We start from the raw sequence: 24,004 nt of genomic DNA, 5'->3' as shown, positions 1-24,004 counted from the left end.
ACATCTTATTTTTTTATTTGAAACATTTTATTTAAAGGTATTTTAAAAAGTAATCAATGGCTTTTAACACTGTTCCTGAAAAATATTAAGTCCATTGCTTCCCAGTAAAGATTCAATAATTACTTTTATAACATTTGTTGTAGTTGTTTGAAAAGACAATATCAGGTGAGGGTCTCTTGGCACTTTGAATTATCCATTTTAAGAGGAATCTTAAAAAGCCAGGATAAATACCATCCAGCTAAGTTAAAATATGAAGTGTGTGGCTGCCAATGATGAAAAAAATGAAGTGGCTGTGTCACTTAGCAATACTGTCACTTAACCCTCATTTGTGTATTTGGAAATCTTTCATAAAGAACAGAAAGTGGCATTTTCTTCTCTTTTCATCAGTAGGCTTATGACTGAAAGGATGGATCCCAAGTGCTATGCTTATTGTTTTATGTCACTTCTCTGACATATGTCACAAAAGCAGAAAGAATTTTTCAGTAAACCAGGCTTTCATGAGCCACGGGCTGTGTTGACAAATGCAGGCCGGGGTGAGCATCTTCTGGAACTGCAGGTGCTGTTGGATTTCCATCTGGACTTTGCCTCAGCCCGGCGGAAGCTGTTTAGGATCTGAACAACAAACACTCAGTGGTTTCCGCATCCTCTCTGCGCAGTGGAGAATCAGTTGCAGCTTTCGCCAGCTTTCCTGGAGCTCGCTGCGGGCGGAGCGCCTCTGCCCCGGTGGCTTTCCTGGAGGTGTCACCTGCTCTGGAGTCTTTGCTTCAGTGTCTGACTCAAAGGTTCTTGTTCCTTTTTCCTCAACCTGTCACCGGCTTCAAGATTTTGGCTAAAGCTGTTTGCTCTGGACTTTGTTTAGAAAGTCTATGAACTACCCTTGATTCTTCAGTTTATTTTTCTAGGACTTTCTCTCCTCCCAAGCTTGAGGTTGGAATTTTATTTTGCTTGGAATGCTTTTATTGTGCTTGTTTTTAACTCTTAAAATTTACTCCATATACCCAAAACATAATCCACACGTCAAATGAGGTACAAGAAGAACGGAGGAGTGGCCTCTGGTTCTGGAAAGACTCTGTGTAGCAGTATAAGGCAAAACCAGAACACAGAAGTGGGAAGGGGTGGGTGGGAGAACAGGGGGAGGGAAGGGGGCTTATGTGACTTTCAGGGAGTGGGGGACCAGAAAAGGGGAAATCATTTGAAATGTAAATAAAAAAATATATCGAATAAAATAAAAATATATCGAAAAAAATTTACTCCATATTTAAGGAAATCCCCCAAAGGTTTCTTGGGTCAGTCACTTTACAGTGCTCCGATAAAATACCTGGATTAAATCACCGAAGGGAAGACAGACTTACCTGACTCAGTTTAGAAGTCTCCACTTGGATGTCCTGGCTCCATTGCTTTTGTGATGGCGGGACCACAGAGACATCACAGTGGAAGGGCACTGAGGAGGAATGTTATTTTCTTCATGGTTGCAAAGCAGCCGAGAGCAGGGGAGGGGACGCCTGGGGCAGGGTCTACCTTCAGAAATATTCACACGTGAGATAGCTTGCTCACTTAGGCTCAATTTCCTAATAGCCCACTCCGCCAAGAATTCACCAGTAGCTTAAATTACGGGTGAGTTAGGAATCTTTAAGCTCCAATCCTTTCTTTTTGTCCCCAGCAGCCTGAGCTGAAGACCTCAACAGTCCTTGGGGTCATTTACATTGAAATCGTGGGCCTTTCTTCATCTGCTAAGCACTGGCTGCTTTTTCAGCTCCTTTTGAAGAAAAATCTGGGATTAGATTTCTACTCATTCAGTCTTTATCTTCCTGTTAATAACTGCTCCGTTTGTACAGTTCTATACAACATTACTTCTTTTAGGCTAGGAGGAAGCAGCAGAGGACATTTCTTAAGGTTCAAGAGAACATTCTTAGAAAGGTCACCTTCACCTGGGAGTGGGACAGCCTGACTGGGGTGCGGGGGTGGGGGGTGGAAGTCGGTGTTACTGGGCAGAGTTCCCTATAGCCATGCTGTGTGAAAATGACCTTGGTAGGGCTAAACTCTCAAGTCTGGGTAGGGTACTAACTTGCTGACATTTCTATGAACTGTGGGGTGCGCCATCAGGCAGGTGGGCCTGAGCTGTGTGAGAAAGTCAGCTGAACCCGGGAGCCAGCCACTAGGTGACATTCTCACTCCCAGGGTGTCTCTAGTTCCTGCCTTCACTTTTTCCATCCAAGATGGAGCGTCTGCGAACTGGAATAGACCCTCCCTCGCCTCCCCAAGTTGCTTTTGGTTATGGTGTTTATCACAGCAATGGGAAAGCAACCTAGAGTGGTAAGACATTGCTTATGGGTTATATTTATAAATAGTTAGTGTAAGCTGCGAGTAAAGCCACAGTTGCGTTTTAGATTTCATGAATCCCGAGTTTTGATTAATAGATCTTAAACGGACTCCAAGCAAAACTGGGAGATTTTTAAAAAGTCAGTTATTCAACAAAAGACTTTCGGGGCTGGAGAGATGGCTCAGTAGTTAAGCACACTGTCTGCTCTTCCAGGGGTCCTGAGTTCAATTCCCAGCAGCCACATGGTGGCTCACAACCATCTGTAATGAGATCTGATGCCCTTTCCTGGTGTGTTTGAAGATAGCTTCAGTGTACTCGCCTACATAAAATAAATCTTAAAAAAAAAAAAAAGACTTTCAACAAAGCTCCCTCCTTTCCCCCTCCCCTCCCTCCCAGGGTTTCTCTCTGTAGCTCTGGCTGTCCTGGAAATCTGCCAGCCTCTGCCTCCAACTTGCTGGGATCAAAGGCCCGTGTCACCACACCCAGCTCAGATGCTCTTTGTTTTAATAGAATTCCAGGCTTCTGTTCTTCCAAGTGAATGTGCTGTCGCTCACACCCTACCTGTCTCAGTCTCACAAAGTGGCTACTTACAGTTATCCTGAGGTTCACACAGAAATAGCTGAACGTGACCCTTTGGCTAACCTGCCCACAGCATGGCCCCTCGCTGTTACAAGGGCCCATCCTTTACTGCACCGACCCCGGTCCTCCAGGGTCTATTTGCCATTATTTATGGTAAATACAGGGAAGATCCAGGGGGCCTGTGAGGTTCTGGAAGCTTCCAACCCCTTGACGTTTGCTCCCAGTGTCCGCCTGTGCTCTGGTTGGCTGTAGTCATATCCTGGAGAGTCTTTTGCACTGTTAAGTGATTGAGTTAGACCCTCTCTTAACCCAACAGCTTCGTTGGTCTTTACAGAGCTCAACGCCCCTTTACTTTCCTCCTTCACTCCGTGCTGTGGTCTGCACAAGCCAGGATCAAGCTTCTTCCTTCACGGAGGCCCTTCTCAGATGGATTTCTTGTCCTCTTAAATCACCTTGGGAAATGGCCTAGGAATGCTTGGGAATGCTTGGGAAGTATTCCTGATCTCATTTGTATCTTTGTGGGTCATTCATTAAAATGGGCTTTTCATGTATTATTTTTGACACTTTATTACATGTATGTGATGAGTTTTCCGCACTGTCATTCTGCATCCTACCCCTCCTTCTAAAACCCTGCGTTCTGACAATGCCCCTGTGATGTCTTCTTCTTAGCCCCAGACCCTCAGTGAGGGGTCGAGCCTCATGCACCTCTCCTTCATGCATGCTGACATGGTGACAGGGCCAATCTTGCTCAGGTCTCCTGCAGATAACCATGGCTGCAGTGTGTTTGGAAGGGCAATGGCCACATCATGTCCAGAAACCACGTAGGACCTCTGCTTCCATGTAGCTTCAATGGCTATCTTCAGTTTGGTTTTTGGCAACAAGGCTGGCTTAGACGTCACATTGTCCTTGGCCTCCGGAGTGTTTGGATTACAGGTGTGCCACCGTGCTAGGCTTAGACTTGTTCTCAAATGACCTTGGAGGCCTGTGTGCTAAAGATGTGCACACCAGAGTCCAGGTGTTTGCAGAGGTCATTGGAGGTATGTTTTGCGGAGGTCATTGGAGGTATGCTTTGGGGAGGTCATTGGAGGTATGCTTTGGGGAGGTCATTGGAGGTATGCTTTGGGGAGTTCATTGGAGGTATGCTTTGGAGAGGTCATTGGAGGTATGTTTTGGGGAGGTCATTGGAGGTATGCTTTGGGGAGGTCATTGGAGGTATGCTTTGGGGAGGTCATTGGAGGTATGCTTTGGGGAGGTCATTGGAGGTATGTTTTGGGGAGGTCATTGGAGGTATGCTTTGGAGAGGTCATTGGAGGTATGCTTTGGGGAGGTCATTGGAGGTATGCTTTGGGGAGGTCATTGGAGGTATGCTTTGGGGAGGTCATTGGAGGTATGCTATTGGGAGGTCATTGGAAGTATGCTTTGGGGAGTTCATTGGAGGTATGCTTTGGGGAGGTCATTGGAGGTATGCTATTGGGAGGTCATTGGAAGTATGCTTTGGGGAGTTCATTGGAGGTATGCTTTGGAGAGGTCATTGGAGGTATGCTTTGGAGAGGTCATTGGAGATATGCTTTGGGGAGTTCATTGGAGGTATGCTTTGGGGAGTTCATTGGAGATATGCTTTGGAGAGGTCATTGGAGGTATGCTTTGGAGAGGTCATTGGAGATATGCTTTGGGGAGTTCATTGGAGGTATGCTTTGGGGAGTTCATTGGAGGTATGCTTTGGGGAGTTCATTGGAGGTATGCTTTGGAGAGGTCATTGGAGGTATGCTTTGGAGAGTTTGTTTGGGACTCTGACTCTTTCCTTTACATCCTCTGCTTCATGACTGTGAGGGGAGTAATTTGACCAACTATAGGCTCCTTCCATGTGTTGCTTTGCCATACACGGAACAATTGGGGCCCGTGGGTAATGGACTGAAGCATCTAAAAATGGAAGCCAAAGTGAGCCTTTCCTCATTATAAGTTAATCTATCTCGTATTTCACTATAGTGACAGAGCACTGATGAAGAAGATATTTGGCTTGTAAAAGCTAGAGTCTACAGGACCCTGTGTATATTCTTGTAGAAATCCATCTGCCCATTTTGAGGATTGCCAGTAGGTAGTTATAGCAGCGCTGCTTAGTTCTCCCATCGTGGTGGTGAGCAGTCAGGATCATTTAGTGAACGTAGTTCTAAGGATGGGTCAGGTACATGCTTAGCTCTATTATTACTACTATTGTTGTTGTTGAATTAGTACAGTGCCCCCAGAGTATTACCTTAGGGTCCAACATCGTAATATTCATCTTCATCACATAATCTATTAGGATTTTCATCCCCTACAGGTTTTTGACTCAACAGCTTTTCAGACTTGCTGTATTGTACAAATACAGGTGAGTTCTTAATGAGGGGCCCTCTTGGGCTTTGTGTAGCCCTGACATGTGTTCTATTTTTAGCCTATTTCTGGACTACGGGCTTTCATCATGCCGCTATTAGGAAATTCATCAAACTTTCATTCGGCCTGCGCGGGGCTGCCTTGTCTGCGGCCGCCATCTGCTCCGCTCGGGGCTGGCTGATGATTATTTCATGTGCTCCTGCAACCCTCCTGTCTTCGCTGCTCTTCAGCCTTTCCGGCTTTTTCCCCCTTTGCCTCTGTTCTCTGTTCCAGGGTGTAGGAGGATTGTCACTACTCTGAGGAGGAGGGAGACCTTAGTGAAGGTTGCTCTGACCGTTGCCGGGTTTTCCCCTGTCTCTCTCTGTCTTTGTCTCTCTTTCTTAAATGTTTTTTCCTGTGCCAAATTCAAATTTTAAGGATTTAAAAGATTTAAAAATGAATCCCCATTACCCATTGCACATGTACTATAGTGTGTGTAGATGGCCTGTCACCTTATGGCAGGCATTCCTGACTTCAGTAAAACTTTTGATCTAGGACAGAAAAGAACAGTGTTAAGAAACGGTGAATTAAAGCTAAGTGGTATTATAATTCCCCAGTTGGTGGCTTAGAAACTCAGTGTCCCAGAAGGTGTTGGGAGGAAAGGATTGATTGACTCAGGAACATCCATCTTTGGGGAGGCCATCTGAACTGGGGAATTCAAGTAATTCTTAAAATTACTGGGGAAGTGGAGGAGGGAGAGGGAGCACGGGGTTTGGGTGGAATCCAGTTACTCATGCGTGGGGACCGAGAGGTAAGAACCTGAAGGAAGGTCAGAGTTTATGGGTCCATGTGACTTTTGGAAAAAATAGCAAGACTGCTATTTTTAAGGAGTGCAAAGTGGATTTTGAGATGTATTCAAGCGACAGAAGATGAAGGCGGAGCCAGCCATCCGTCCATTGGAGGAGCCTGAGTTCATATCTGCGTCAGGCGCAGACTAGAACCTGCGTGGGCGTGGGCGGGTTATGTGGCTCTGGAGCGAGGGGGAAGGACAAAGCCCACGAGGCTTGGGTTTGGGCAGTGCAGAAAGCGTAAATCCGTAAATCCGAGGATTTCACCCAGACGCGAGGTGTGCCTGTCTCTCAGAGGGCTGCTCACCCAGTCCGATAGGAGGTGAGGAGTGAGTCAAGATTCGTCTAGATGTCATACTCAGCAGGGGGAGTAAAGCTGAGGCAGAAGGATGGCTTCCAAGGACGGGCCAGAGCTAGATGTCTAATACAATTTGCCTCTGTGAGGAACATTTGTAAGGAAGGTGAACCTTAGAGTTTGAAGTAAAGAGTGGTTTACAGCCCATCTGAAGCAAATCCTCCTGTTGGAGCTTTCCTGGTTAACCCATGCCTTCCCGCTTCCCATCCAGTCCCATCCAGTCCCATCCTGCCACAGGCCCGCCCAGTTTGGATACATAGTCAAGCAAGGATCTGAACTGCCTGCCTTATGGTAACACTAGGCCCGGGAAGCGATCTCTAAGTCAACCTTGCTCGGCCCCAGGAAAGTCTCCTGTTGGGGGAGGGAAATTGTCAAGAGGACTGAGAAGACTTTCAGAAGTCTTAAGATGGAGTGCGTGTTTGGCATCGGAATACTTCTTATGTCAGGATTTCTTTCTGTAAAAATGCGTATACGTTTGTAGTGTTGAGGATTGAAGCCAGGACTAGACTTCCTTGCTAGGCTAGTGTTGTAGCACTGAGCTAAGTGTCCAGCTATTCTTAAAATTACTTCAACTATATGAAGTTGTTCCGTGGAGGATCCCAAACCTACAAGTGAACCGATTCTATAATATACAAACTTTTATCTACAAAGTGTCCAATAATGGTTCTGTGGGAGCACATTAAAAGCCTTTGTATACATAATAAAGGCTAAAGTCTTGTGGTAAATATTTACCACTTGCACCAAATATAACCTTATGTTGTGTTTTAAACCTCACAATGAGCTGTGTTGAAATACTTTTTAATATTGTGCCTGGATCCAGTCATTAATATTTAGACTCCTGCAGTTCTGGGAATCTACCAGACGGGGGCAGCAGAGAACAGAGACGGATTTCAGGCTTTGTTTTCCTTTGTCTTCTAAGGAGGAGCCCACGTGCTTACTGCTGTAGATGTGACAGTTTGGTGCAAATTTGTTCGGTCATAAGGAAGCCCCAGGTACCTGTTCAGAATCAAACACATACCGGCGGGATCCGGCCTTCGTGGCAGGCCCTAAGTCCTTCCCATCCCAACAGTTCTCGGAGTCAGGTCTCAGTGACACACTGAGTCAGAGGAGAACTCAGCCCGCCCAAGTTATTTGAATCCGGAATCTTCCAGAGAAAGGCCCAGGACCTGGGCTGTATTTCACTAGTGCCATAGGTGGCTACTCTCTCCACTCAGTTTAGAGTTGTCCAGAGAGTCCTTTCTATGGAATGAGCATCGTGACAAGGTGGTGTTCACGAGCCAGGCAAGCAGACAAAAGGGCAGCGGGGACATCAGTAATGCTGTCCAGATACTGTTCTCTGTTTTCAAAGAGAAGTTATAGTTCTCAACATACTGCATCAGCATTACTAAGGGAAGTCACTGGGTTCCCCGAAGAAGGATTCCTAAGGTCATCAGTATTTGGGGAGGAAACCCAATTAATTAAAATCTATGGGTTTATGTATATGGTACATATATCTTAAGCTCCAACATGGTGTTTAAAAATTATTCTCTAACTTTTAAACAAATCACTCTTGTAAGTACAAATAAAATTAGATCTTGGTCGAGGATATTTTAAATTAGTAAGTTAAACTTCTGAGGTGAATTGGAAACGCGATGGAGATCTCTTAAGGATCAGCAAGGGTCTAAGGAAAAGAACTTACCGTGTAAGTTGCTTGAGGAAGGGGTTTCTTAATAGAAATTCGTGGATGGAAATGTGGTTCACTTACAGAAGACAACTAATGGGAGTTTGTGTGGCCTGGAGCTGGGGTCCTATTTGTTATAGTTTTAGGTCTTTATGTGTTGAAAACATATGAAGTAAGTTATGGAAAAAATAATAAGTAAACTGAAGAGATCTTAATTCTGTGGGATTGTTACACCATGACCTTTTTTTGTCTAGCTTCTTTCCTTGTGCCCTTTTCTAGAAATCATCTATGTTGTACCGTGTATCAGCTCCTTATCTGAATAACAATTACTGAGTGATAGTTCACCATATGGTTTTAATTGTGGTCAGTTTATTTATTCGTTGGTTGATAAGCTTTTGGATTACACCCACTTCTTTTGGTTAACATGAACAATGTATATAAACATTTGTGTCTGAGATCTCATAAGGAGAAAAGGTTTTCATTTTCTTTGAGTTCAAAGTAGGGATAGAATTGTAACGATCTCTTTGCTTCCTGGGATTCCTTGTTGAATTGGTTATTGGGAGCTTGGCAGTAGATTCCTGGAGAGCTACATTGCTGTTTATGAGTGCCACAGACAAACTTAGGAGTGGACATCCCTGAAGAGTCGTGAGCGGGATGTTTATGTCACAGACAGAACTCTGTCTCTTGATGCCAAACTTACACTGAAGGGTGAACTATACCATTGTCACCGAAGGGCAGATCTCTGAATTTGAAGTCCATATAGGACTAAGCAGTGACTCTTCACCTGCAACTGTAATGTAGACACCCCATTTTTGAGGACAAATGTTTCCCACAGTGATGACTCTCATGGGAATTCACGGGGAGGTAAGCTGCTCATTGTTGAGACTTGTTCATGGTGTGTGAGACGTTTCTGCACAAAACAACAGCATCTTTTGACTCTTGAAAACCCATGATTATATTAAGCATGATAACTATACTTGAAATATTCTGATAATGGATGTTCACATCCACTTATGACTTGTATACCCACTATTTAAAAACTCGTTGTTCTGGAAAAAAAATAACTCATGCACTAGGCAGGGCTTTGGGGAAACTTTTTCTTGCATGCTTTCTAAACCACCACTTGCAACAGTTTAAATTGGAGTGTGGACCTATGTTTGGAGAGACAAAATTTATCCTTTAGAAGTAGTAGGAGCTAGCAAAATAGACATGTAAAAAGAACACATTATAGGGGTTTGGTATCTTCAGAGACCTTTACTTGTGGCTAACAGGGCTCATGTAGTCTTGGCTTTTGTGACACAAGCAAATGTGTGCCTCCAGTCAGCACAGGAGGGAATCTTCCTTTCTTCTTATAGTGCTTCCAATTTGTGTTTATCTTTGGGCTCCATTGCTACAGCCACTTTGAGAAATTAGCTTGAACTCTAAGATTAAAGTGGATTATGGTGCTTGGGGTGTAACTTGTTGTGCATCACAAATGACTTACTTCTTTCCTTTGCTCAAGGAATGCAGGCTAGCTGGCATTTGACTTCCTAATAACTAAAGAGAACCTCAAGTGTTTAGACTCTTTCAGACTTTGCTGTTTCTTTCCCTGTGTGGGCCCGCGGGCCTGAGGAACTTGCACTGGGAGGTGTAATTACTACACCCACACTCTTAGAGGAAGGTCTTGAAGAGGGCAGTGGCCTTGGAAAAAATTTTTAGGCTTGTGACCACCATGAAACACTGGATTCTGTTTAGAATTGGTGATCTGTGCAGTTCTGATGACCACAAACTTGGAAGACTTGTGAGTTGGCTTTGGTTTTGCTATCAGATGATATTAGTATTGGCAAAAATAGTTCTGGTACATTCCAGGATAGTATGTAGTGTAATGCCAAAGGTTAATAGAAGCAAGTGATGGGGGAATCATGCCTCTTGAAGCTATGCTGTTTGCTGAATATACAATATCAGCTCACCAATTCACACGCTGCTGTTGAGAGATTTAACCACTATTCGCAGAGATGCCTAGCCTTAAAATACCATTTTGCCCACATATTTCAAAACAAGATTAGACTATTAAAGGGGAAATGAAGAGGGTTTATTTTTTATTAACTTTTCAGTAAATGGACACAAAAATTTGTTTATTTAGAAGACAGTTTAAATGGGAAGCTAAATTCTAGTCCAGGAAAACTTTCAAATAGCAGGTCTACCACCTACAGGGATGTATCACCAAAGTGTCTTAGTTAAGGTTACTGTTGCTGTGATGAAACACCATGACCAAAAACAAGTTATGGGGGAATGGGTTTATTTTGCTTATACCTCAAGGCAAGTCTTTTACTGAGGGAAGTCAGGACAGTTATTGGAGGAGGAGAGGACCTAGAGGCAGAAGCTGACGCAGAGGCCATGGAGGAATGCTGCTTACTGGCTTACTCCTCGTAGCTTGCTCAGACTGCTTTCTTAAAGAAACCCCAGGACCACCATCCCAGGAGTATCCCCACCCACAATGGGCTGGGCCCTCTCCCACTGATCGCTAGTTAAAAAAACAAAATGTCTCCTAGGCTTGTCTTCCTGTTGCCTGGTCTTCCAGAGGCATTTTCTCAGTTAACATCTCCTACTCTCGGATGACTTCTCTCAGATGTCAAGTTGACCTAACACATGCCAGGGCACTAGAGTGATGTGTTTTCCAGACCTTGGTTTCTATTCTTGAGCAACTGGCAGATCTAGGATTTGTTTGTCACCTGTGTAAGTTGTTGGCTATGTGAGTAAGTGAGTCTAGGAATCAAAGCTCTGTCTTTCTCCAAAACTTGAGTCACCTTCTTCTCCTGGAGATCCACCTCATGTTACCCAAAGCTTTATCTTCTTGCCTGTACGTAGTCCTAGGGGGAACAATTGGATTTCCCGTGAGTCCTGAGTATGCACAGGTCAGGTACGTCTTAGCCCGAGAAGCTGAGTGACACAGAGCCTGCGGTGGGCACTGGGATGCGTGAGGTATGGGAGATAGGCTCCGCTTTGTACTTAGAGGTCACCAAATCTGACCTTCAAAGCTTACCGACCCAAGTCTCCATGTCAGCAAGTTTTCTGCGACTTACTTTTCTTTATATATCAACCCCGGTATATCGGTTACTTTTCTGGTTGTTATAGCCAAATGCCTGACAAGGAAAAAGAATTTCAAGGAGCAGGGATTTATTCTGCCTCACAGTCTGAGGGACTTCTCTCCATGGCAGTAGGCTGTCAACGCAGGAGCTTGAGACTGCTGATTTGTATCCTTGTAGACTTGGAAGCAGAGTCCTGAGGAGAAACAGGGAAAGCTACAAACTCCAGCAGTAGTTCACCTTTCCTGGTGAGGCCGCATTTCCTGAAGAGTCCACAACTTCCAAGAACATCATCCAAGGACCACGTGTTCAAACACATGAGCCTATGGGAGACATTTCATATTCAAGGCATAAAGTCAGAAAGGGTGATGGGCTCCAAAGCACAGAGCTAGAATAGATTGGCATCATCTGTGCTGGGTTTGGTTTGTAGCTGAGGGAACCAAGGTCAGAAGAAGTTAGGACGCTTTGTTTCATTGTCCAGGGAGTTTGGGACCTCCCATCTAAGTATCGCTGACTCCTATTGCTTCTTTGGAAGGGAGGGGTTGTAGGTACCAGAGGCCTGCAAAGCTTGTGATGTCATACAAGCCACAGTTAAGACAATGTATAGGTCTGTTGCCAAGGCAACAGCTGCCGTTTACCCAGAATTCCATAGCCTACCTTTACCTGTAATTATGTCACCGCCGGTATATAACCAGGCAGTGCTTCTTCCCCCTTCTCTTTTCTCTTCTCTCTTTCTCTCCTTCCTTCCTGCCCGCTACCCCTTCCCTATCTTAAAGTCCCACGTGGAACTGTTTGGCCTGCTGTATCTCATTGCGGCCCACGGCTCCACCACATCCCCGCGGTGTGCGCGGCGAGCAGACAGGACATTTGACCAGAAACCAACAGGGGTGCTCTTTGTGAGCACCTGATTGTCAAAATTTTCAGTCTAAATTATGGAGGAAAATTAGCTTTTCTAACACAACAGATAAATTTCAATAAATTTACTTTGAAAAAGAGGAAAGAGGTATGAGGTAGACCCTTGTTCTCCTTGTCTAATATGTGCTGTGAGCTATCATCCTTGTATTCGTGAATTTTGGGCATGTGTAGTTAAATCATTGTGTTATAAACAGCAATAGACAGACATGATTCTGGGAATGTCACCGGAAAGTGAGTTGTTTTGTGGAGTCATGGGGATGTGCAGTGATTGCTTCCAAAATGGAGAGGGGGCTGGGGTTGGACTCCTTGCAAGCTCTAGAGGTGGACTGGGAAGCTTGTTAGCTCCCTTTGTACCTAGTAGCCTGCAGCTTCTTCTTGTGGAAGGGCTCATCTCCTTAGGAGGTCATTCATTACATGCAAATATTCTGTTATCGTCCAAACAGAAAATGAAGGCAGACCTGTCTTCTGTGAATGGTTTCATGATGTAGTTCCTGTGGCTTTTAATGTCAAAAGTTCTTTGGAATTTGAACTGATTGACAGGATGAGGACATGGATCTTTTTGTTTTTGTTTTTTTGGATTTGGTTTTTTTTTTGAGACAGAGCTTCTCTGTATATCCCTGGCTGTCCTGGAACTCACTCTGTAGACCAGGCTGGCCTCGAACTCAGAAATTCCGCCTGCCTCTGCCTCCCTGAGTGCTGGGATTACAGGCATGTGCCACCACCGCCCAGCTGATGAGGACATGGATCTTAAGGACCATAATCTTGAATGTAGCTGCTAAGTCAGGTGGGAGGAATCAGCAGTTAGTGCAAGGGAAGCTCATAGCCTGGTGCTGGCCAGCAAATGACCCTCTCTCTTCTCTCCCTCTCTAAGCAAAGGCATCCAAGCCCTGATTTCTGTTGCCTTGACTTATACAAACATATAGAGATCACCTTCGGGATGGTAGACACTTTTCAATGGCTTCATAAGATGATGTGAAAGGTTTCGGCTGTGAGCTTGCTGATAGGCGTTTAGCAGGTGTTTTTCTGACAACCCAAGCACACATGAAATGGTCTTTGAGAAGTTTCTAGAATGTTTGAATTTAAGCTGTATGGTTCATATGGTCAGAATTAGAACTCAGTTATGGAACTTTGGGGAAAGTTGTTGCTCAAAACTGGTGAGAAATCTTATCCACTGAAAGGATTGGACTAAGACCATCAGTCAGACGAGAAAGGTTTCAAAAGGTAAATTTGTTGAATTTAGTCAGTGGGTAACAAATAATGCTGTATTTGAATGCTTATGAACTTGACGGTTGTGGCCTCTGTCATTAGCTGATATTTTCTTCCACAAGATTCGCCCTTTAAAAACTCCCTATTAATGGCTTTGGAGGCTACAGGTTGCTCGACAGGTTTGGCAGCAGTGATGTGAAGAGGGTGTCCCGGCGCCAGCTCTGTCCCTCCTATACGCCATTAGCTTAATTATGACTTTCAGCAGGCATCTCACTCAGGAGCCCTGGCTTGGATTTGTCACGCCATGGCTTCCTTCCAACAGGAGGACAACACACCACATGGGGACACATACCATCCTGAAGGAGGAGGAGCCGGGGCTAGGCTGGGGGCCTTTGCTCTAGAGCAGGCTAGGTGCCTTCAGATCTCCTTTGTGTACTGTGAAGGAAGAAAGGGGGCAAATATTTCTTTCCTTTTGACAGTCAGGTGTCATTTAATCAGGACTATGTGCTGTGAGGTGAGACGGGTCTGAGTTTGAACCCTATCTTTGAATGAATAAAGCCTCGAATTATTTAAGGTGATGTTGATTTTATTTAACTGATCCACATGGAAAAAGGGGAAGGGAGAAAGATAGAGAGAGACAGAGAGAGACAGAGACAGAGAGAGACAGAGACAGAGACAGAGGGAGGTTGTATAGAACGGAAGGCGTGGCTAACCACAAGGGGATCACACCTGTTTGTTTTGACTTTTGATAACTTAAGTGGAAAGCCTGTGGTCTCTATTTACTTAATCCTTTAAATCACAGCCTCATTACATAAAATGTATCACACCTTAAATAGCTTACTAATGAGTAAGGCTCCCAGCCTTTGAAGACCCAAACGACTAAAACTGCCAGACAGTTTTTTTTTTTCAGAACTCTGATTTCTTCCAAATATTTTTTCCCTAATGAAAGAATGGGATCTCATTTGAAAGTATAATTTAATTTTTAGAAACAAACCGCCTTCACTGTGCTATGAGGTGTTTTATAGATCATTATAATTTTTACAATATTTCCAGATACGGAATTGATTTAGTAGCTTTGGAGTCAGACTCTTTAAGTAAAGAATATTATGTTAATACCTTGCAAATTAGTCACCCATTTCCTCTGAGAAAGCTTTTTCTCTACTGCAGAATGTTCTCTGGCTGGATAGAGACTGCAGTAATAGCTATTTGGGACTGCTTCCGAACCAGTCGAGTGCTGTGAATCTTGTGTGTATCATCTCATTTAATCCTCAGTCTGATTCCACTGGAAGTTAGATACATTTAGTCTCCATTTCACAGATGAGCGCAAACTGGGAAGCGGTATCTACAGTCAGTAGGTAGGCTGGAGGAGCGGGAGTTTGAGCACAGGCTCATGGGTGCCAGAATCCCGACCTGGCCTTACCTGGGTACCTGGAGATGTTGGGAACTGTCTTAGTCAGGTTTTCTATTCCTGCACTAACATCATGACCAAGAAGCAAGTTGGGGAGGAAAGGGTTTATTCAGCATACACTTCCACATTGCTGTTCATCACCAGAGAAAGTCAGGACTGAAACTCAAGCAGGTCAGGAAGCAGGAGCTGATGCAGCGTCCATGGGGGGATGTTTCTTACTGGCTTACTTCCCCTGGCTTGCTTAGCCTGCTCTCTTATAGAATTCAGGACCACCAGCCCAGAGATGGTTCCACCCACAATGGGCCTTCTCCCTTGATCACTAATTGAGAAAATGCCCCACAGCTGGATCTCATGGAGGTATCTTCTCACCTGACGTTTCTCTGTGGTAACTCCAGCCTGTGTCAAGTTGACACACAGGACCAGCCAGGACAGGAAGTGACTTTAAGGCGTGCAGCTCAGGTGACCTCTTGTATTGAAAGAAATCCTTACTCTAAATTTCTGCTTTCCTTTGTTTTAAAACTCTATAAAGAGTTTTGTATCATTTCACTTTAGTTCTTTAGGCAGGGTTATAGCTGACTTTACTTTTATATGGTTGTACAAATTGCTGCTTAGAAGTTAATCGGTTTTCTTTGGCTTACTGAGGCGGGGGGGGGGGGGGGGGGGGGGGGTGGGATAACCAGTACAGAACAGACACGCAAGCTTTCTTTTCCTTCCTTCTTAATTCTTTTTTTGGAGGGGGGGGTGTTGAGACAGGGTTTCTATGTAGTTCTGACTGTCCTGAAACTGTGTAGACCAGGCTGGCCTTGAACTTAGAGATCCACCTGCCTCTGCCTCCTGAGTACTGGGAGTAAAGGCATGCTAATAGTAATAAAATATTTAGAGAAGTTTAAAGTATTCAAAACGAATTTTCATTGTATAAAATCTTACAGCATCAATGTTTTAGTTTTATTCTCTCTCTCTTGCTCTCTCTCTCTCTCTCTCTCACACACACACACACATAGGAACACACATGTTCGTGCACACTCTCACTCAATTTGTGTTAAGACAATGCATCTCATTGAAATCGGATGATTAAAAACTTTAAAAACAAATTTGAGTTTCTCTATACACGTTCAACCCTTCGGAATCGATTTTGAAGGCGTAATGGTGAAGTACACGATTTTAGACGTCTAAACTCTACGTAGCTGGCACTCAGTGAGCACAACTCATTTGTTTCTATCTTCCCACCGCCTCACCATCTGAGGCGCCTGTCACTCCTTCACTGGGCGCCCAGGAGCTGCTGTTGGATTTTAGAGTCTGTTGTGTGGGATGCTTTTCTGGAAAGTTCAGCTTCTGCGCTTCACAATTCTTAGTGGTGAAATGGGAAGAAGAGGACGAGGAAGAGGAGGAGGGAGGAGGGGGAGGACTGAGTTTAATGATTTGTGAGCTGCATAGATAATGAGAAACTGCCCATTGTAACAACGGGTGCCTTCTTCTACCTTCCCATGTGACATGTAAGAAGCCTAGGAATTTGCCTATATGCCCGATGGAGTCTGACTTCTTTTGACGATTGGTCTTTCAAAGTCAATCTGCTCATTACACAGATGCCTGTGATCATTAAAGAAAATAAAGCAAATAAAACCCAGAACAGCTCTAATTCCACCACTTATGAATCATTGTTATTGGTCTAGCTCTGCTCTGTTTGTATGTTGCTTTCTTATAGAATTATAGAAAACATCTTAAGGATGGTTTGAAAGAGATCATCTACCTTTATTATATGAGTTAAAATGTTGTATACATTTCCTGGTGTATCTATCTGTAGCTATTCTGTTCTAACCAATCTTCCATTGCAGGGGAATTTGAGATGCTTGCAACTGTCATTTATTCTATGATATCGTACAACTAATTTTGTATGTCCTGTGTGGTCTTGTCTTAGTGTACATTCCTAGGTCTGCTTACTCTGGTCTGAGGCTGTATAGACTTCAGACTTTTTAGATTGCGTGTGTGTGGGGGGGTTTGGGAGTGTCAGGGGGTGGGGTGTGAGCTCTTCATGCATACTATACATGGCCTGCACATAAAGTTTAGAGAACGGCTCATATGAGTAGGTTCTCTTTCTACAATGTGGGTTGTAGGCATCAGACTCTGGTCATCAGGCTTGGCTGCAATTACCTTTCCCCACGGAGCTGTCTGGCCCCAGATTTAAGACTTTTTTTTTTTTTGGTTTATTTTTTTTTATTCGATATAATTTATTTACATTTCAACAGAACTTCAGACCAATTTCCCTTATGAACATCGATGCAAAAATACTCAATAAAATTCTTGCCAACCGAATCCAAGAACACATCAAAACGATCATCCACCATGATCAAGTAGGCTTTATCCCGGGAATGCAGGGTTGGTTCAATATACGGAAATCCATCAATGCAATCCACTACATAAACAAACTCAAAGAACAAAACCACATGGTCATTTCATTGGATGCTGAAAAAGCATTTGACAAAATTCAGCATCCTTTCATGCTTAAAGTCTTGGAGAGAACAGGAATTCAAGGCCCATACCTAAACATAGTAAAAGCAATATACAGCAAACCGGTAGCCAGCATCAAACTAAATGGAGAGAAACTTGAAGCAATCCCACTGAAATCAGGGACCAGACAAGGCTGCCCCCTTTCTCCTTATCTTTTCAATATTGTACTTGAGGTACTAGCTCGGGTAATTCGACAACATAAGGAAGTCAAAGGGATACAAATTGGAAAGGAAGAAGTCAAACTATCATTATTTGCAGACGACATGATAGTCTACCTAAGTGACCCAAAAAACTCCACTAGATTTAAGACTTTTGATACATAAAACACACTGGTTTTTTGGGATGCTGGCCTTTTTTAGATACTGAGCCTACCAGATTTCCATGTCCTCAACATATGGATTATTATTAAAAAATCTTTGACTAGGGGCTCATGACATGGCTTAAGAGTTGAGGGCTCATGATACCCTCCAAGGGGACCTGAGTTATATTCCCAGTGCCCACATCAGTCAGCTCATAATTAGCTAAAAGCCGAACTGTAGGACATCTGACACTCTATTCTGGCCTGAGTGCACGCGCGCCCCCCCCCCCCACACACACCCATGAACACGTGCATGCAAATAAATAGAAAAATGTCATCACGTTCATGTTGTCAGGCTATATTTTTAAGCGTAGCATAAGTAAAGTATGGTTTAATCATTGTTTGAATTTATGGAAGCTTGTGTACATTAGTATTTTGACATAGGAAAAGGGGCAGAAATCATATTAGGATTTTGCCTTTCTGTAATATTTTTTATATTTATTAACACATCATGCGTGCATGTTCATCTACCATGTGTATGCGGTGCCTAAAGCGGCTAGAAGAGGGCACTCAACCCCTGGCCCTGGCATTATGGATGGTTGTGAGTGTCTGGAGGGAACAGAACCTGATTCCTCAGGAAGAGCAGCTAGTGCACCTTAACCACTGAGCCAATTTTCTAGCTCCATTTTGATCATCTTTTAAAATAAGCTCTGCTGGGTAGGTAGAGTTTCTGAGTAGCTCTATTTTCAGTATCTCAAGTTTATTAAATAGTATTCTAGGCATAATCCAGTCTGGCTAGGTCTTAAATTATTGAAGTACCGACACGTGGTAAATGCAGGATTGAATTGTGTCACGGACAAAGTGTGCCCTCTTGACTGCTCTCAGTCCATACTGTAAAATCTCTCAGCCTTTCCACATGAGTGGGCAGGTGATTGGTTTGCCTGTTCTAGATGAACAGACTTGGTGAGAGGTGGTTTCACATGTCTAAGATCACACAGCTCTTGGGTAGTGGAAGTGGGGTTGAATTTAGCTGTGTGTGACTTGAACCCCTTCCCTCCTTTCTTGGGACACTTTGCTTTCTGGCCCATGTGCTGTGGTGACTGTCGCTATCCACTGCTCTCCTTGTATCTGAAGCTCACAACCCTTCTTTCTTCAAGGCCTCCACTTCCCATGGAGATTGAATTGAGTGTGTCATGGCCGTCCTATGCTGGTGCTTCTGAGGATTTGCTCTTATTAGAGATGTGTTAGGCATTTCATAGATAGGAGATTCCTGAAGAATGAGCTAGTGTGGTATTTGCCTCACATGGGCCCACCCTCACTTTGAGTTTGTTTCTGATCTGTTTGTGGGGGAATTCTGGAATTGGTTGCACAGGTGATCTGAGCTAATCCTTGGGTGGGCCGCTCAAAATAATTCTCAAAGGAGTACCTCATTCTGTCTAAGCAGAATGCTATGCTTTTATGTCTTTACTTAGGTGACTTAGGTCCTAGAGGGAAGAGCTATTTGCTTTTTATTGTTAATCTTTAGCCCAGTGTTCCCAGCAGGGACAGAGACACCAGGCTCATGCTCATGCTGTCTGGTTCTACTGTAGGTGATCGATTCCTTTTTTTTCTGGGTTTGAGGATATCACAGCCTATCCAGACTCTTATAAAACCAACTTAGAGAAATGATGTATGTCTCTCTCTTTTTCTCTGAGTGTAGACCCATACCACCATGCTCTGTTCTGGTAATTTTGAGTAGAAAGGGGACTGTGCTTTTGCCACCGAACAGCTCGGAATTAGGAGTTCTAGGCGAACTGCCAAAGGCAGCCACAATAGTGGGTTAGGTGGGTGTAGTAAACAGGCCTCCCACCATGTGCCCAATCCCTTTAGCTGACTGGAAGATGCAAGATTCATGACTTTCAAATTCATGATTGCCCATAAACAAACAAACAAACAAACAAAAACATTTTCTCCCAGAATGGCTGGTAGGACAAGGATTCCTGCCCCCAGCTGCTGGACACTTGCCTGGGGGGCTGGGGGTTGGGGGCTGGTGGCTGGCGGCTGGGGGCTGGGAGCTGGGGGCTGGGGGCTGGTTCCTAGTGACTGGGGGCTGGCTGGCGGTTGCTGCTACTTAGCATTGTAATGGAATGAAGAATTTAAAGACAGATTTGAAATCAATGATGTGCATATGTAAATGCTATGTCAAGTTTATATTGTAATTGTGTATATTTACTCTTAGTGGGTCCATAGTTTCTTCTTTTAAGGAAATTCAGTTTAGTTTTTTTTAAGTATTTATTTTTTGAGATTATAATATAATTGCATCATTTCCCCCTTCCCCTTCTCCCTTCTTGCCCTTCTGTATACCCTTGCTCTTTTTGACATTCATAGCTAGCAAAATGATCCTACTTCAGGAAACTCTTGCTGTTTCTGTGTGTTTATTCATAGCAAAAGATGGTAACACAGACTTGTACACAATTTCCTATGAAGAATGGCTTCTGGTGCTACATGCAAATCATTCAAATTAAACATTAAATGCTTATTAGTTAAGAAAATTAGAAATTTGCCTTGTTTCTTAGCCCTATTTAATTAGTACTCCCATCTGTCTTTCAGGCTGTAACTGAGAAGAATTTTGAAACAACGGATTTCCGAGCCTCTCTAGAAAACGGTGTCCTGTTGTGTGAGTAAGTATTTCAGGCAAGCTCCCTATAGTCACAGGTTTGTGCCCTTGGTCCAAAGTGAGATTTGATCCCTGCAAGCTAGCATCTCTGTGGTGTGAGCCTGTAAGGAAGGGGCTATTGGTTTAGATATCTAAAGGTAGTGTCTATAATATATATTATTTTTAATTAGTAAATAAGCAAGAGTCTGTTATTGCTTTATGGGTAGATTGTTGAGGAAGAAGCTGATTATATCTGACTATAACTTACTTGGTATCTAATTGCCTCATTATAAAAGATCCTATTTATCCATAAGACGTGATGGTCAGAGTAGCTAATTCTTCTTTGAGGTTTAAGTGGTATCATTGCATTACCTAAATCAATTTGAGTCGCCGACTATTTATTCAGTTGATAGATACTATTGTGAGCAGCATTCCAGACGCTGAGCAGACTGGTGCCCTGATGGATGATGGTACGGGGTCCACATTGTTTGCTTTGGGCTTGGGTCTCCAGTGGCTGCATAGTATGGTTAACCAGATAGGTGACCTTTGTGGGTAAGAGCAGGCCTGTGAGGGGAAAAAAATCAAACCCCAGAGGGAAGTATGAGTTGCAGAAGTGAGCAAACAAATTATAAGAATGTACTTGAGTACCCACCCACATTTTTTGAAAGCACTTGATAATTCCAATCTAGACTCTTATCACGTAGATATTTATGGAATCTGTCTGCTTGTAAACTTTGGGAGTGGACTACTGGAACCTAGATGTTTTCTTTCTTTTTGGGGGGTGGGGCCCATGTAGCCAGTTTGTCCCATCGTGCTGGCTTTCTGGTTGCTTAGATGTTTTTGAGTCTTCTCCCTTTGAAGGGTGCTGTTTGCAATGAGGAGTCCAAGTGAAGGGACCAGCTTCCCTTTCCTTGTTGGACATTCACGCAAGTGACTCAACTTTTATTTACAGTTTTAATGCTTGAGCCTGATTTTGCTCATCTGTGAAGTGGGGATCATGGCCTTCGAGCTGCCTGGTTCCTGGAGCTGCCGGGCTCAATGACAGTTTAGGTTTGCACAAGCTACAGAATTTGGTATAGATAGGTACAAGATGGCCATGGGAACAAGTGTGTGGCTAGTTGTCCAAACTCCTTTGGCATTATAATAATTAATATTATTGATTCCTTAATTCACCTCATAAGACATTGCTGGGATTAAATCAATTGTGCTTTACAGAGATGTCAGCTTTCTGGGGTTTCACCCAGGAGAAGCACCCTCAGGGCCACAGTAGAAGTTGAAAGGATATTTCTCCTCCTCACTCTGCTCACATCCTTAATTGGCCTGTTCAGGTGGATGGCAGAGAGGAAATGGTCTTGATTTAAAAATTGTGTGATTTAAGTGTTTTCTTATGTGTTTGAAAAGATAGAGGAGAGAAAATACCTAAAAGCATGTGACCCAAAACTGCTTTTGCTCTGAGTCTGGCTACTTAAGGGTTAATAGGAGGGGCTGGAGAGATGGCTCAGCGGTTAAGAGCACTGACTGCTCTTCTGAAGGTCTTGAGTTCAAATCCCAGCAACCTCATGATGGCTCACAACCATCTCATAATGAGACCTGATGCCCTCTTCTGGTATGTCTGAGACAGCTACGGTGTACTTAGATATAATAGTAAATAAATCTTTAAAAAAACGGGGGTGGGGGGGTGGGGTGTTGACAGGAAAGCATCCATCCATGAATGCTAAGTTCTGCAGTCTTGCAGAGGAACTAGATGACATTGTACAGAAATGTAGAGATTTGTTTAGATTTACAATAGGTAGAATAAACAGATGCTCTATTTGAAGAAGTCCTGTTATAGGTTACATGTTTCTAATGACTAACCATTGCTCAGAATAATTTAGTGATCCATCTTGTGAATAGAGCCTCTGTAAATATGTGACTAAACATGTTGGATGGTGTTACCTCCTATGCTATTTTTTTTTAACATGTGTATGTGTTTTGATCAAGTCCCTTCCCCATTCTATCATCTCTGACTCCTCCTGCCCGCACTAGTCTCTCCTAATGTCATGGCTTTTGTTTTGTTGCTGTTTCGTTTTGTTTTTGCATCTAACTGTTCATCTAGCGCTACCTAAATGTGCATGTGTGTAGGATTACTGGAGCATGGGTAACCTCTCGGGAGTCGCATGTCTGATGAAAACTGACTTTCCCTTTCTTAGGATCCTCATTGGCCAATAGTTCCTCGGCCAGGGGTGGGACTTCATGACCATCTCCCCACTCCATGCTGGCATTTTGTCTCGCTTGAGCTTGCGCTGGTCTTGTGTATACACAAGCTGTTGTGAGTTCATGTGGACAGCTACGCTGTAGGATTTCCACTTCTGTCTCTTCTCATCTTTTTGTCTCCTCTTCTTGGGTGCTCCCTGAGTCTCGGAAGGAGGAGATATGATGGAGATGTTTCATGCAGGGCTGAGAGTCTGCTGCAGTCTCTTAATCTCTCGACTTTGACTGTTCACTGTAACATGTCTTCTGTATTTAACCACAGCTCATGACCAGCTCTGGCTCTGAGTGATTTGAAATGATTTCTCAAAATTACTATACCTGGGCTAAGATGAGCCTGGGTAAGATGTATATCATAACAAGTAAAAATGTCCAAAATTGACTAGAAACACTGTTTTGACTCAAACTAGAACAAATTAGAATAGAAATAATTTCTGCATTGATCCAAACTAATACAAATTAAAGTAAATGTAAGTTCTACGTTAATAGTGACAACCGACAGTTAACTTCAGGCAAATACATTATAAATATATGCTGTTAATAAGGGATGTATTTACATAAATGTATGCATGTATGCATCTAGATCTGTAATTGCTATTTTTAGCATCCACAATTTTTACCATTATTGAATTTCTTACTATTTTATCTAGTATTTTCAGAAACTTTTATCCTTCAATACCGACTTTTTTTTTTTTCAAATGGCATTCTGAGACTTCCAAGTTAGGAGTTGGAGAAGATTTTTTTTTTAACAGCTTTCACTCAACTGATAGTAGACTATCATTTCAGACCCAAGTTGGAAACAACCTCTGTCCCGCTGTTTCAGACAGGATGCCTGTCTGAGTAACAAGCACTACCCTGTGCGGTTTATTGGCAAGTTGACAGACATGGGGATGAGTGTGTTTGTAGCAATACTTTTTGTTCTAGCAAGTTTGACTTTGGTACTTAGTGAGTTGAAAGCTGAAAGAGTGTGTGTGTGTGTGTGTGTGTGTGTGTGGTGTGGTGTGTGGTGTGTGGTGTGTACACGTACACGCATGGACATGTAGACGCCATCAACATCGGCTACACTCTTGATTACTCTCCAGTTTGTTTGAATCTGGAGTTGACTGATTTGGTGAGGCTGGTTGCACGGTGAGTTCCATGGATCCCTGTCTCCCAAGTGTGGAGATTATGAGCTCCCACACCTGGCTTTTTGCATGGGTGCTAAAAGGATCTGATCTCAGGGCCTCATGTAGTCAGGCAGTTTTTCAACCGAACCACCTCCTTGCCTGTTCTTATGCTGTTTATTTTAGACATACATTCTCTTGGCTTTATTGACAATGAAATGGGCATAAAACCCTTCTGTTAAAAAAAAGTTTTTCCTAAATTAATGAAAAAAATTCACTAGATTTCTTAGGTGTTTTTGGCTTCTTGAGTCTTATCCGTGGTATCCATGCAGTCTCTCGTTTCTTTAGTGTTGGTTAGTATTCATAAAGACTGCTAAACTACATATATCAAAATATGTAGAAAAAGTTGTCACTACACGAATATCCACAGTGCTCATTTGCTCTGGCATAATTGCTTCTGTGTTCTGAACACACATCATCTAGATACTGCTATCAGTTAGCAATCTCCAGTTAC

The 24,004-nt window shown here is 43.4% G+C and overlaps 1 protein-coding gene across 4 annotated transcripts in view; it reads left to right on the top strand.

Annotated features, from left to right (window-relative positions):
- Lmo7 (LIM domain 7) overlaps positions 1-24,004 on the top strand; it is a 207,550-nt gene that overhangs the window by 45,430 nt on the left and 138,116 nt on the right. For all 4 annotated transcript variants that reach the window (XM_052190774.1, XM_052190775.1, XM_052190773.1 and 1 more), the window contains exon 2: positions 20,095-20,165. In XM_052190774.1, the coding sequence (XP_052046734.1) occupies positions 20,095-20,165 (71 nt within the window). The remainder of the gene's footprint in view (positions 1-20,094; positions 20,166-24,004) is intronic.

This window comes from Apodemus sylvaticus, chromosome 8 (genome assembly GCF_947179515.1).
Source record: "Apodemus sylvaticus chromosome 8, mApoSyl1.1, whole genome shotgun sequence".
NCBI lineage: Eukaryota > Metazoa > Chordata > Mammalia > Rodentia > Muridae > Apodemus > Apodemus sylvaticus.
The sequence above is the reverse complement of the archived record's forward strand: the minus strand, read 5'-3'. Positions and strand labels throughout refer to the sequence as shown.